The sequence below is a fragment of the Lagopus leucura genome, unplaced genomic scaffold (assembly GCF_019238085.1).
Source record: "Lagopus leucura isolate 7727_CA_CO unplaced genomic scaffold, USGS_WTPT01 136-14_obj-0_obj, whole genome shotgun sequence".
Taxonomy (NCBI): Eukaryota; Metazoa; Chordata; class Aves; order Galliformes; family Phasianidae; genus Lagopus; species Lagopus leucura.
This window is the reverse complement of record NW_024966806.1, coordinates 18,790-30,385: the sequence shown is the minus strand read 5'-3', so window position 1 is coordinate 30,385 and position 11,596 is coordinate 18,790. Positions and strand designations below refer to the sequence as shown.

General features: G+C 63.9%; 2 protein-coding genes across 3 annotated transcripts in view; one reads left to right on the top strand and one right to left on the bottom strand.

Annotated features, from left to right (window-relative positions):
* Nucleotides 1-188: 188 nt before the first annotated feature.
* Nucleotides 189-6,871, bottom strand: LOC122192809 (proto-oncogene tyrosine-protein kinase Yrk). Of its 2 annotated transcripts, XM_042893475.1 has the most exons (11): nt 6,771-6,871; nt 3,413-3,470; nt 3,038-3,286; nt 2,834-2,936; nt 2,585-2,683; nt 2,363-2,466; nt 2,144-2,293; nt 1,657-1,821; nt 773-952; nt 543-619; nt 189-467 (listed from the first exon to the last, which is right to left on the bottom strand). In XM_042893475.1, the coding sequence occupies exons 3-11, from the start codon at nt 3,273-3,275 to the stop codon at nt 204-206; spliced, it is 1,380 nt and encodes a 459-aa protein (XP_042749409.1). In that variant the 5' UTR covers nt 3,276-3,286; nt 3,413-3,470; nt 6,771-6,871; the 3' UTR covers nt 189-203. The 2 variants fall into 2 exon arrangements, with proteins under 2 accessions (XP_042749409.1, XP_042749407.1); XM_042893473.1 differs by lacking the exon at nt 6,771-6,871 and having other exon boundaries at nt 3,413-3,520.
* Nucleotides 6,872-8,598: 1,727 nt separating this feature from the next.
* LOC122192808 (digestive cysteine proteinase 1-like) overlaps nt 8,599-11,596 on the top strand; it is a 3,681-nt gene continuing 683 nt past the window's right edge. The window contains 9 exon segments of the mRNA XM_042893472.1: nt 8,599-8,653; nt 9,232-9,291; nt 9,524-9,616; nt 9,718-9,890; nt 10,427-10,670; nt 10,745-10,940; nt 11,026-11,219; nt 11,314-11,405; nt 11,481-11,596. The exon segment at nt 11,481-11,596 is cut by the window's right edge and continues 15 nt beyond it. Of these exon segments, the coding sequence (XP_042749406.1) occupies nt 8,599-8,653; nt 9,232-9,291; nt 9,524-9,616; nt 9,718-9,890; nt 10,427-10,670; nt 10,745-10,940; nt 11,026-11,219; nt 11,314-11,405; nt 11,481-11,596 (1,223 nt within the window).

The window sequence follows — 11,596 nt, the reverse complement described above, 5'->3', positions numbered from 1 at the left end:
TTGGACAACCCAACACTTGGACAACCCAACATTTGGACAACCCAACATTTGGACAACCCGATGCTTGGACAACCCAACACTTGGGATATCCATAACCCAGGATATCTGTAAACCAGGATCCCAGTCGCTTGGTGTACCTATAAACCTGACTACCCATCACTTGGGTACCCATAGCTTCGGGTACCCACCACTTGGACTACCCATCATCCATGGGTCCCATCACCCAAGGCTCCCAGCACCGGCTGTGACCAGGACGCAGCACACTGGGGGCAGGACAGCCACCCCCACCGCAGCAGCCCAGCTGTGGGCTCACCCTGCCGTGCCGTGTACTCGTTGTCCTCGATGAGGCGGGCGAGGCCGAAGTCGGCAATCTTGCACACCAGGTTGTCGCCCACCAGGATGTTGGCAGCACGCAGGTCCCGGTGGATGTAGTTCATCCGCTCAATGTAAGCCATGCCCGCGGCGATCTGCGGGTGGGGAAGCCGTGAGGACCCCCCCCCCTGCACTGGGTGCAGCCCCTATGGCTCACCCCAAACCAATACCTGTGCAGCCATGTCCACCAGCTGGGGCAGCTTCAAGTAGCGACCGTCCCCGTCCTTTAGGAAGTCCAGCAAGCTGCCTGTGGGCAGAGGGTGGCGCTGGGAGTGCTGTGCCCCCCCTGGGGATGCCCACCCCCATAGGGACGCAGCCCTTGGACCAGGTCCCTGCACACCTCAGCCATGCTGGGTGATGCCCATGGGAGAGCAGCTCTGCGGGTGCTGTCGTCCCTCACCTTGGCTCATGAACTCGGTGACGATGTAGATGGGTTCCTCTGACACCACGGCGTAGAGCTGCACCAGCTTGTCGTGCCGCAGCCTCTTCATGATCTGAGCTTCCTCCAGGAAGGCCTCGGGGGACATGGTGCCTGGCTTCAGTGTCTTCACTGCCACCTTGGTGGTGCCGTTCCACGTCCCTGAGTTGGGGACACGGGGTCACCTGGAGCCTTGGGGACAGCCGGCCCTGATGGGGCCAGGAGGGAGGGGTGCAAGGGTGCAGCAGTGCATGGGTGCATGGATGGATGGATGGAGGGATGGATGGGTGCATGGGTGCATGGATGGGTGGAGGGATGGATGGGTGCATGGGTGCATGGATGGGTGGAGGGATGGATGGGTGCATGGGCGCATGGATGGGTGGAGGGACGACTTGAGGGCATCAGGGCAGGGCAAGAAGGGTCCGTGATATCATCATACCCAACCCAGGGCAAGGAGTCTTCCTCACTTCCACACAGGGCACCCACGGGCTCAGCTAACAGCAGCCTTACCCCATTCCCATCCATCCACACCGCAGTGATGCCGGGGTCTCCCCTATGATGGGCACCTGCCGTGGCACCGGGCTCTGCCTGCCCCCAGCCCCCCCTTACCCATCCACACGTCTCCAAAACATCCCATGCCGAGCTTCTTGTCCAGGCTGATGGACTCCCGCTCTATCTCCCAGGCGTCCTTAGCTAATCCCAGGGTCTGAGGCTTCATAGCGGGGCACGCTCGGGTTAGCTGATGGCACAACCCATCGTTGCACTCTGCAGGGGCGCAGGGAGGGGGGCGGGGGGGGGGAAGGGAGGCAGGGGATGGCATGGGATGAAGGCAGCATGCACAGCGAGGGGGGGAACGCGGGCCCTACCCATCCACACTTCCCCGAACTGCCCGTTGCCCAGCTTCTGCAGCAGCTGCAGGGACTCGCGGGGGATCTCCCACACGTCTTTGGTTTTGACCGACAGGTCGGCCAGCTTTGGGGTCCCTTTGGGGCACGGCACGGCCAGGCGGCAGCACAGCCCGGCCGCCCGCTCTGCGCACCGAGGGGGCAGGCATCAGCAAGGAGGGGGGGGATCCGTGCCATCGCCCCCCACCCCCGTAGAGCTGCACTCACCCCTGTGACGTGCGTGGGATGCTCCCCCCATAGGGCCAGCCCTGCATCCCTACCAACCCCACCGACACCCACCCAGACCTGGGGGCCATTTACCTGCTCCAGAGAGGTTGGGTGCTCCTTCCCAACAGAGCACTGCGCACACCTGGGGGTCCCCCTCCTTCTCCAGTTACACCCAGTTAGCCAACCAGCTGGGGGTCCCATCACCCCTTCTTCCCCCCCACCCCTCCCCACCTACATATACCTATGTAGTGCTGCACCAGCTGCTGGATGGTGTCAAACTGTGCCCGGGTGGTGATGTAGTAACCCCCACTGTCCAGCTTACGGATCTTATAGTGCTTCACGTGGTCACCCTTGGCCTCATCCCAGTCCCGGATGGAGAGGGAGTAGGCGCCTACATAGGGCAGAAGTCAGGAGTGGGGACAGGGGGGACGCAGGCCCGGCCCCATTGCTGTCCCCATACCTTTTGTTGTCTCGCTCTCACGGATGAGGAAGGTGCCCCTGCAGTTGCCATGGCACAGGAGCTGCCGCTCCGCATCCTTGCGCCCGATCTTTCCAAAGTACCACCTGCCAGGGGCTGCTGTCACCCAAGGGTGCTTCTGGTCCCCTTACCAGCACCGCAGCCCCACGTTGCCATCACTGCAGCACTGCCAGGGGTGCCCACCCCCCCGCCCCAAATACTCACTCCTCTGCCTGGATGGAGTCCACGGGGGCCACGTAGTTGCTGGGGATGTAACCCGTGGCACCTGAGCTCAGCGACCGTGCCTCCCACCAGTCACCCTCGCTGGGACAGAGGGACGGACAGTGAGGAGGAGGGATGGACAGACGGACCTGCCTGCCCTGCACATCCCTTCCCCACACACAGCACCACAACCCCCCCCCCAGCCCTGGTCTGCTGAGACCGGCCAGCTCGTGACACGCGTCGGGAGCTCACGTGTTGTTGATGATGTGGAATTTCTCCCCTTTCTGGAAGCTCAGATCATCCTCCGTCCTGGCCTCGTAGTCATACAGGGCAATGAAGAGCGTCACACCCCCACCTATGGGACACAATGGGGGGTAGAGGGGACACGGCTGAGCCCACCCCACCCGGCACCCATGGGTGCAGCCCACCCCCATCGCCAACACGCGCCCCACTGACCCGTGATGCTGCTGTGTGCCTGCAGCGTGTTGCAGGGGTAGAAGCTCGGCCCTGAGAAGGGTGCAGGGGAGGGCACGGCTGCAGCGTGGAAGTTGTTGAAGTCAGGGATGTGGGTGAAGGCACCGCTGAGCTGCGTGGGGTCGGGGTCGTACTGGGAGGGCGGGTGAGCGGGGGTCACCGTGCTGCTCCCCCCCTGCCCCTTGCCGGACATCTTCTCCTTGCAGTGCACACAGCCCATCCTGGCACGGCCTGTGGGACAGATGGACACAGCGCTGTGCCACCCCCCAAGACCCCCAGCCCCTGCCCAGCCCTGGTGGGGGGCTTTGTGTCCCCCCAGCACCCACTGGTGCTGCCACCTATGGTGTCTCCACTCACTGTGACAGCTCCTCGGGTCACTTCAGCTGCTCCATGTCAGCTCGGGGAAGAGAGGCACCTGCAGGCATTGGGAGAGTCGTCAGGTGGGGGGCAGAGCCCTGTGTGGGGGCTGCAATACCCCTACATGGGGCTGCAATGCCCCTGCATAGCCTAACCCAACCCTGCATGGCTGAAATACCCCCATGCTGGCTGCAATATCTGTGCAGCACCACTGCATGGGCTGCAACAACACCGCGTGGGCTGCAACACTCTGCACGGACTTCCATGCCCCTCCATGAGCTGCAACAACCCTCCACAGCCTAAAACACTTCTGCGTGGGTTAACAGAACCCGACACAGGCTAAAAAACCTCACGTGGGCTGCAATACCCCCACAAGGGCTCTGCTGCATCTCCAGGAGCCCTGCACAGGATGCAATCCTCCTGCAAAGGCTGCAAGGTCTCTGCAACAGCCCTGCAGGAGCTGAAGCACTTCTGCGTGCGCTGAAACCACATCCCGTCGTGTCCCCAGCGAACCGACCAGCTCTGTCCGAGCAGAGGGGCCGCAGGGAGCAGGGCAGGGTGACACAGAGCCCCCAGCTTTGTCCCCAGAGCTGCCACGGGTCGGGTGGCTGCGGGAGGAAGGGCTCCCTGTGGTTGTGGCCGTGCTTCTCCATCCGGAGCCGCGCAGCATCTGTGAGGAGGAGGAGGGCTCCTGGTGGGGACAGCTGTGTCCCCAGCACTGGCACCACCTCCTCCGGGTGCACAGGGTTGGGGTTGGGGGCTCACAGCCTGCAGCACAGCAGTGCCATGGTGGGATGGGGGCTGTGGTCCTGCTGCAGGGGTGGGAGAGCCTGGAGCGGTGGTGGTGGAGAGCGGGGTTCCCCCATCACAGTATCTGATTCTCCCTTCCCTCTCTTGGCAGAAGGGTTTCAGAACACCAAGCAGAAGCAGAGCTGGCTCTCCTCATCCACTTCCTAAACCTAAACGGGGGCTGCTGCTGACGGGGCAGCGTTGCCAAACCCAAAGTGCTTGGCTGCTCTTTGGGGCTTCCTCCTGCAGACACGGGGTCAACGTTTCGACTGACAAACCCCCACCATGGGAAGCCCCCTCCCCTTCACAGCAGCTTCCCATTTCACTCCACGTCTGCACCAAACTGACAGATTCCAGGGTCAGCGGAGGCAAAAGACAAACTTGCAGGAAAGCACCAACCCCCCCAAATCCCCGCACTCGCAGGGCTGCCCCGCAGCATCACACCCTCCCCAAAGCTCAGCCCCCCAAACAGCTCCCTGCTCCCATCCTTGGGGAGGGGATGCTCTCATCCCTGTGCCCCACAGCCACGTGTTGGCACCTGGCCCTGCAGCAGATGGCCACCGAGCCCTTCCTGGCAGCCCCACCTGCCCCAGTGCCATCGTGCTGCCAGCGCCGTGCCCTCCATCACCCCCAGCACCACGGGTCAGCATCGTCACCACTTCCCATCCATCTGCTCCGATTTCCAGGGCCTGATGGCACGGGGAGCTTCTGGGGTTGGATGGCTGCCGTCCCAAAGCTGCTCAGCCACACGGCCGCCAGCAGCGGGGGCGCACATGGGGTGCAGGGCCAGCCTCAGCCCCATGGTTTGATCACAGAATTGTGGGATCGTGGCACATCCTGAACAGGGGGGACCCACAGCGGGGTCACCCTGCATGTCACCCCATTGGCCTTGGGGACACCATGCAGGGTTCAGCCATGACCACAGGCTGCACTGGGAGAAGGAATGGAGCCAAAGGTGCACAGCGTGGTGGCCTCAGCTCCTGGGAACGTGTGGGCAGCAGCAGGAGGAACCACATCAGCCCCACAAGCACCTCCACCGGGGCAGGAGGAAGAGGCCAGCGAGTGCAGCAATGAGGAGGAGGAGGGGAGGAAGGGGAAGGAGCTGCAGCCTCTAAAGGAACCTCCTGGCCGGCACGGGCCCAGGCTTTGGGTTGGGAAATAGAGCAGGGATCCCAGCAGGGCTGAGCGGCAGCCCCCCAAGCTGCACGCTACCTCCATACCCCACACTCTCACGTCCTCCTGCATGGCCCTACAACCCAGAGGTGCTGGGCACCGTGATGCAGCCCAGCCTGGAGAAGAGGAACCAACCCTGCAGCACACAGCACCCACAGGGCCGGATTCACAGCTCCCGGACCCAATCCCAGCTGTGGGACCAGCACAGAGGGGCAGGTGGATGTGAAGAAGGGGAGGGGACGAGAGGATGTGGGGACAGCAGCAGAGATGGTGGGGTGGGATGCAGCCAGGATGCAACAGCACGAGAGCATCGCCCAAGAGCAGCCATCCCAGCAGGGTGGTGGCAACAGGGACGTGGTGGTGCCTCAATGGGGACATGGGGACAGTCCAGTGGGAATTTGGTGGGGCACAATGGGGACACAGTTGGATGCAATGCATTCCACCCAAGAAGTCCCTTCCCCTGCCCGTGCCTTTGTGAGGGCTGTGGAGGCTGCTGACCCCCATTCACCCAGTGCTCTCCCCAGGTAGCAGTGGGGCATTGCATCGCCCCCCCACAGATACCCCGGGGCAGAAGGCAATGAGACGAATCACCCCAAAGCCTTTGGCCCTGAGCAGACCCACCTGCTCTGCCCCATAGCTGGGGGTGCCCCTCGCCCCCCTCCCCAGAAGTGATGCCCGTCTCACAGCTGTGCCCCCACCTCCCAGCCCCACCGCTGGCAATGAGGGCAGGATTTCCGCTGGAAGAAGAGCAATTCCCGGATCCGAGGGGGCTGCAGAGGAGGGGGGAAGGCCCTGCCAGAGCTGCGAATACAATGTCCCGGGAGGAGCAGGGCGGGGAGGGAATTGTGCGGGCAGGAAGCGGCCAGTTCCTGCCCGGGACACACCGCGGGATGGGGGGCGCAGGGGAGGGGGGGGGGGGGGCCCCCCCCCGGTGGGGGGGCGGGGCACCCCCCGCCCCCCCCCCGGTATATGGGGGGGGGGGGCTCCGCCCGCCGGGCTCGGGGCGGGGGGGGGGGGCCCCCCCAAATGGGGGGGGGGCCTCCCCATGCCCCCTCCTGTGCACGTTTGTCCCCGCGGCCGATCACTGCGGATGGGTGAGCTGGCACTGACCGCCCCTCCCCGCAGGCAGCAGAAGTCGGGGGTCTCCTGCTCCCCCCCACACACACACCTCCATCCTCACCGCAGGACTGCGGGAGCACTGACCCCCCCTGGAACACACACACACACACCCCCAATGGCAACACAGCCCCCATCCCTCATCGGCTGGGTGGGGGGCAGCTCACAGCCTCCCCTTAAAACACACAACCAGAGGATACAGACCCCCCCCATTCCCATAACACAAGAGGCGGCCGTGCCCCCCCACCTGCCCTCCCCTCACCCCACGCTCCCTTCTTACCTTCAGCCCTCTTCGCATGGAGCCCCCGGAGCTGCACCCCCCCCCCCCCCCCCCCCTCCACCGGGGCCGGGCACAGCGCTGCGGGGCACAGTGCGGGGAGAGGCGGAGCGGTGCGTGCGGTTCCCCCCGTGCCTCTGAGCGGCTCTATCCGCCGCGCTGAGCTTCCCCTCCCCTCCTCTCCCCTCCCCTCCCCTCCCCCCCCCCCCCCCCCCCCCCCCCCCCTTCTCCGAGATGATGCTTCGTTATAACAGCGCAGCGCCGGTCCGGGGGGACGTGGGGTGGTGGCACCGGGCTGTCCCGTGCTACTCGGGGTCTGTTTAATGCTTATAGGGGTTCTGGTAGGAAGGTCGCCCTCCCGCTCCCATCCCAAAGGAGGCGTGCGTAGGATCGGGGGGGCTGCGACCCTCTGGGACAGCATGGGGACAGCGGGGCCACGGGCTGGGGTAAAAAGTCCCCTGCGGGTGGTGCACCCGACACCGGATCCTTATCTGCGGGATGAAGGTGCCGGTGGGAGGAACTCAACATCCAACAAACCTCGGCTGAGGCCTCCACACCCTGCTGGGACCCCGCGCCCTTCCCGCTGCCCCACTCCCTGCCCAGACCCCCACATCCTATCCAGATCCCTGCACCCCTCCCAGACCCGTCACCCTGCTCTCACCCCTCACCCAGTCCAGGCTCCCCATGAGGGTTCTGAGTTTGGGATCCTCCTTACAGAGGCAACTGTGAGTTTTGGAGATCCGAGCCCTGGAGCAGTGGGGTGGCGGTGGGGCGCACAGCTGACCTGGAGGAAGGCCGCTTGCCAAAAGCATAACCTCCCCAGCTAGAAATAAATAGCCTCTGTGGTTGGAGTGCAGCTCTGACCCCAGGGACAGGACGAGGGGCTGCTGGTATTTTTACCCCCGCCACAGTTTCCTGCCATGGGGCCGTGCTTCCAAGGGGTGATGGTGCATGGGGACGGGATGGAGCTTCAGCCCAGAGCTGCTGCATCCCAGTTGGGCTGCTTTGGAGGATGGAGGCCCTTTGCTGTACCTCCAGAGTCTTCCTCCCCCTTGTCTCCCTCCTTTCCACCCCCACCCCTCCAGTGCAGCTCACGGTGGCCTTTGCAGGGTGGCTGCTTTCCTGTGTGACACCAAGTCCAGCCCCAAAGCTCTTCCTGTTCTCACACTGGGTCACGGGCCCCCACCAGGACGGGGATGTGGCCGCACCACTGCTGTCCTGAGGGGCTCAGCCCCCAGTGGGGACGAGACACCACAGGATGGGGACTGCTCACAATGGTCCCCTTCAGCACCATGAGCTTCCAGGCTGCAGACACACACTGCAGCCCCAGGTGCTCTCCTTAACACTGTGCCCATGAAGGAGCTCTGGTGCAGGATAAATGCAGCCAGCACAGAGGGACGGGGCAGCTCTGGGGGTTCCCAGCAGCATGTGGGGACTTCAGAGCCCTCGGGGGCAGGTAGGTGCACAGGGAGATGAGGGGCTTCTGCACGCTGCTGGAAGAGCATCTCCCACCCCACCTGCAGAATGGTGCCTCAGTTTCCCCTCCTCCAGCCCAATTCCCAAACTGTGGGGTCCAGGATGCCAGCATTTCCCTCTGCCCTGCAGCCCCCACCCCTGCAAGCCACCCCCTAAGAGGGGTCCCAGTGCTCTCTGGTCCCCCAGTTTGTTTTGGCCGTGCCACCCATTCCCAGCCAGCACCCTGCAGCTCTCCCAACACACAGCACCCCGCTGCCAGCCGGTCCCATTCACCACATGATTTCAGTTCTTTCCCTCCCCTGGGGAGGGCCCAGGTTTGGGCTTAAAGCCGAGCTCATCCCAGTGAGGAGCTGTGATGATGGGTGTGCTGGGCTGGCTCGTGGCTGCCGCACTCGGCAGCTCTGTGCAGGGTGAGTCGGTGCCCTTTGGGGACACCCGTGGGTGGGAGCTGGGTCTGGCATCTCCCCATTGCTGGGGGGGGGAGGAGAAAGGGGTTTCCTGCATGCATTGTGGGGTTTCCTAAATTCGAAGCCCTTAACGGAGAAGAGCTGCAGGGTGGCGAAGTGCTTTGGTAAGGGGGAAGTGTGAAAATAGGGCTGCATTGAGGCAGGCTGCTGTAACTCCGGCTGGTTCCCTGTTTTGCAGTGAGGCAGGCAGGTTGCTGCCAGAAGCAAAGGGAGGGGAGAGGGGAGAGTGGAAGGGTCTGTGCCCCTCTGAGAGGGACCGTGCTCCCCAGGTGCTTGGATCAGCTCACAGAGCTGCTGGTTCCATTGCTGCTCCCAGCATCCGCAGCACTGCCTGCCCAGGGCACAGTGGGGAGCCCCAGAGTCTGGGTGCAGCAGCAGCAGAGCCTTAGCAGATCCTGGAGAAGGTGTTGTGAAGGGGAAGGCAGCGGGGCGTGTTGGTGTGGGGTTGCACAAGCCCTAAGCCCCAAGCATGGCTCCAGCAGCCCCACAGACTGCGCTCACCCCACCGCTCTGCCTTGCAGGGCACGGCGATGCGCTCTCCCATCCGCACCCACACTTTGGCTCCGTCTACCACGTGCGAGGTAACGGCCCCACACCAGGACCCACAGCACCCTGCTCTGTGGGGGGAGAGGAGGCTGCTCAGAGCTGAGCCAATATGGGGGTGGTTCACTGCGTGCATTGGTGGGGGGACTGCAGGGATCTGCAGCTGGTTTTGGCTGCAGGACTGCATCCTCTGTGTCCTGTAGTGCATGCGGTGCAGTCAGGGCTTGGGGAGGGATGCTGGGTGCCGGGGCTGAGCTGGATGTCCTGCAGGGGTTATCAGTCTGCCCTATGCTGAAATCGAGGAGCCCTTTGAAGCCTGGTACAACCTGACGGGGAACAAGAGCCGGATCCAGTATTACGGGGGTAAGTGCTCTGGGTGCACCCATCTGTGCCGTGCTGCGCCTGTCCCTGTGCAGAAGGCTGAGGTGGGGTCGCCGTGCCTCAGTTTCCCCTGCCCGGCGCAGGGCAGGTGATCACATACCAGCTGGCTGGGGTGAAGCCCTATGGGATGCGCTACAAGATCACCCCTGAGACCACCGAGAAGGAGGTGAACGTTCGGAAATGCTTCCAGCTGCCTGGATCCAAAGAGGACGTGGTCAAAGCTCAGAGCGTCTTCCCCAGCTTGGATGGCTTCAAGGTGAGGGGTGGGAGGTGCCGGAGCCTGGAGCCGACCGCTGCCTGGAGCGTCCCTGGGGATGGGCGCTGTGCAATGCACCGATCCCTGCAGGGCGCTGGGCAGGCTGCGGCACATCCTGCACCCACGGGCTCAGGGAGGGTCATTTCCCCACCCGCACTGGGGCCGGACGCCCGACTCCTTTCCCAATCCTGAGAAATGCTGGGACGTGCCACAGCCCATGCAAATGCCGGCGTGTTGGGATGGCCTGGGCAAGTCGTTGCATGGCGGCTCTGCTCCTGATGTCCGCAGGCTCTGGGGCAGTACCAACAGCATCCTGTGTGGGGAACGTGAGAGACACAGCTGCTGGATCTGTCCCGGGAGTCTGGCATGGGTGCCCAAGGCAGTGTTGGGTGCCCAAAGTGACTTCAGGTGCCCAAAACAATGATGGGTGCCCAAAGCGAGGATGGCTACCCAAAGAGACGTTGGGTGCCCAGGGAGTCATGAGTTTGGGGTCCACACAGGGTTGGCACCCCAAACACCCATCCTCATCCCTCCAGTTCCTGCGGGAGGAGTATTACCAGGGCCGGTACTGCGCCGTGTGGCAGAACATCACCCGCTGGGAGCAGAAGAAGAACGTCTACACGCTGTGGGTGACCAACTCCAGCTGTGGGGTGGCCCCGGTGCACTACGAGATGCGGGGCTACAACAGCCTGCTGGGCTCCCACTACGACAAGTATGAGATCTCCTACACAGAATTTGACAACAGCTTCCCTCCGTCCATCTTTGACGTCCCAGTGAACGGTGAGCGGGGCTGGGACCCCACCTCAGCGCCGGGGAGAACTTGGGCTGACGGCGTTCCCATCATTGCACCCCAGAGACGAAGAAATGTGGGCTGCTGCCGGGAAGCGTGGCGGAGCACCGAGTGCTGGCAAATCCCATGGAGGATCTGGTGGGGCGGCACCGACCGTGGGCACACGCCGTGTTCCACCACTACCGCCGGCGCTTCGGGCGGCACTACGGCTCAGCACGGGAACTGGAGCACCGGCAGCGCATCTTCGTGCACAACATGAGGTAAACGGGCACAGGGGGACCCACGGGGGAGACCCCCACCCTTCTGGGGACACGGTGGGCTGAGAGGTGCCACCCCGATCCCCAGGTTTGTGCACTCCAAGAACCGTGCCGCGCTCTCCTACTCGCTGGCGCTGAACCACCTGGCTGACCGCACGCCCCAGGAGATGGCTGCAATGCGGGGACGGCGCCGGAGCGGGGACCCCAACCATGGGCTGCCCTTCCCTGCTGAGCACTACGCTGGAATCATCCTGCCTGAGAGCCTGGACTGGAGGATGTACGGTAAGGAGGGACCCAGCCTGGCTGGGAGCATGGAGAGCCCTCACTCCTGCCTCAGTTTCCCTTCACACCCCATCGGTTGTCCTGCTGTCCCCAGGCGCGGTGACCCCCGTGAAGGACCAGGCTGTCTGTGGGTCCTGCTGGAGCTTCGCCACCACGGGCGCCATGGAGGGGGCCCTCTTCCTCAAGGTGGGAGCGGGGACCCAACGCTTTGGGGTGGTCGGAGGGTTCCTGTCCATGTCCCTACACCGTGTCCCCCCACAGACCGGCGTGCTGACCCCGCTGTCCCAACAAGTCCTCATCGACTGCTCCTGGGGCTTTGGGAACTACGCGTGTGATGGGGGTGAGGAGTGGAGAGCCTACGAGTGGATCAAGAAGCA

Coding starts and splice junctions, on each gene's coding strand:
- LOC122192809 (XM_042893475.1), bottom strand. CDS start 3,275: ATGGGCTGTGTGCACTGCAAGGAGAAGATGTCCGGCAAGGGGCAGGGG. Junction 2,684..2,833: donor TTCCACATCATCAACAACAC/GTGAGCTCCCGA, acceptor CCTCTGTCCCAG/CGAGGGTGACTGGTGGGAGG. Junction 2,294..2,362: donor TGAGAGCGAGACAACAAAAG/GTATGGGGACAG, acceptor TGCCCTATGTAG/GCGCCTACTCCCTCTCCATC.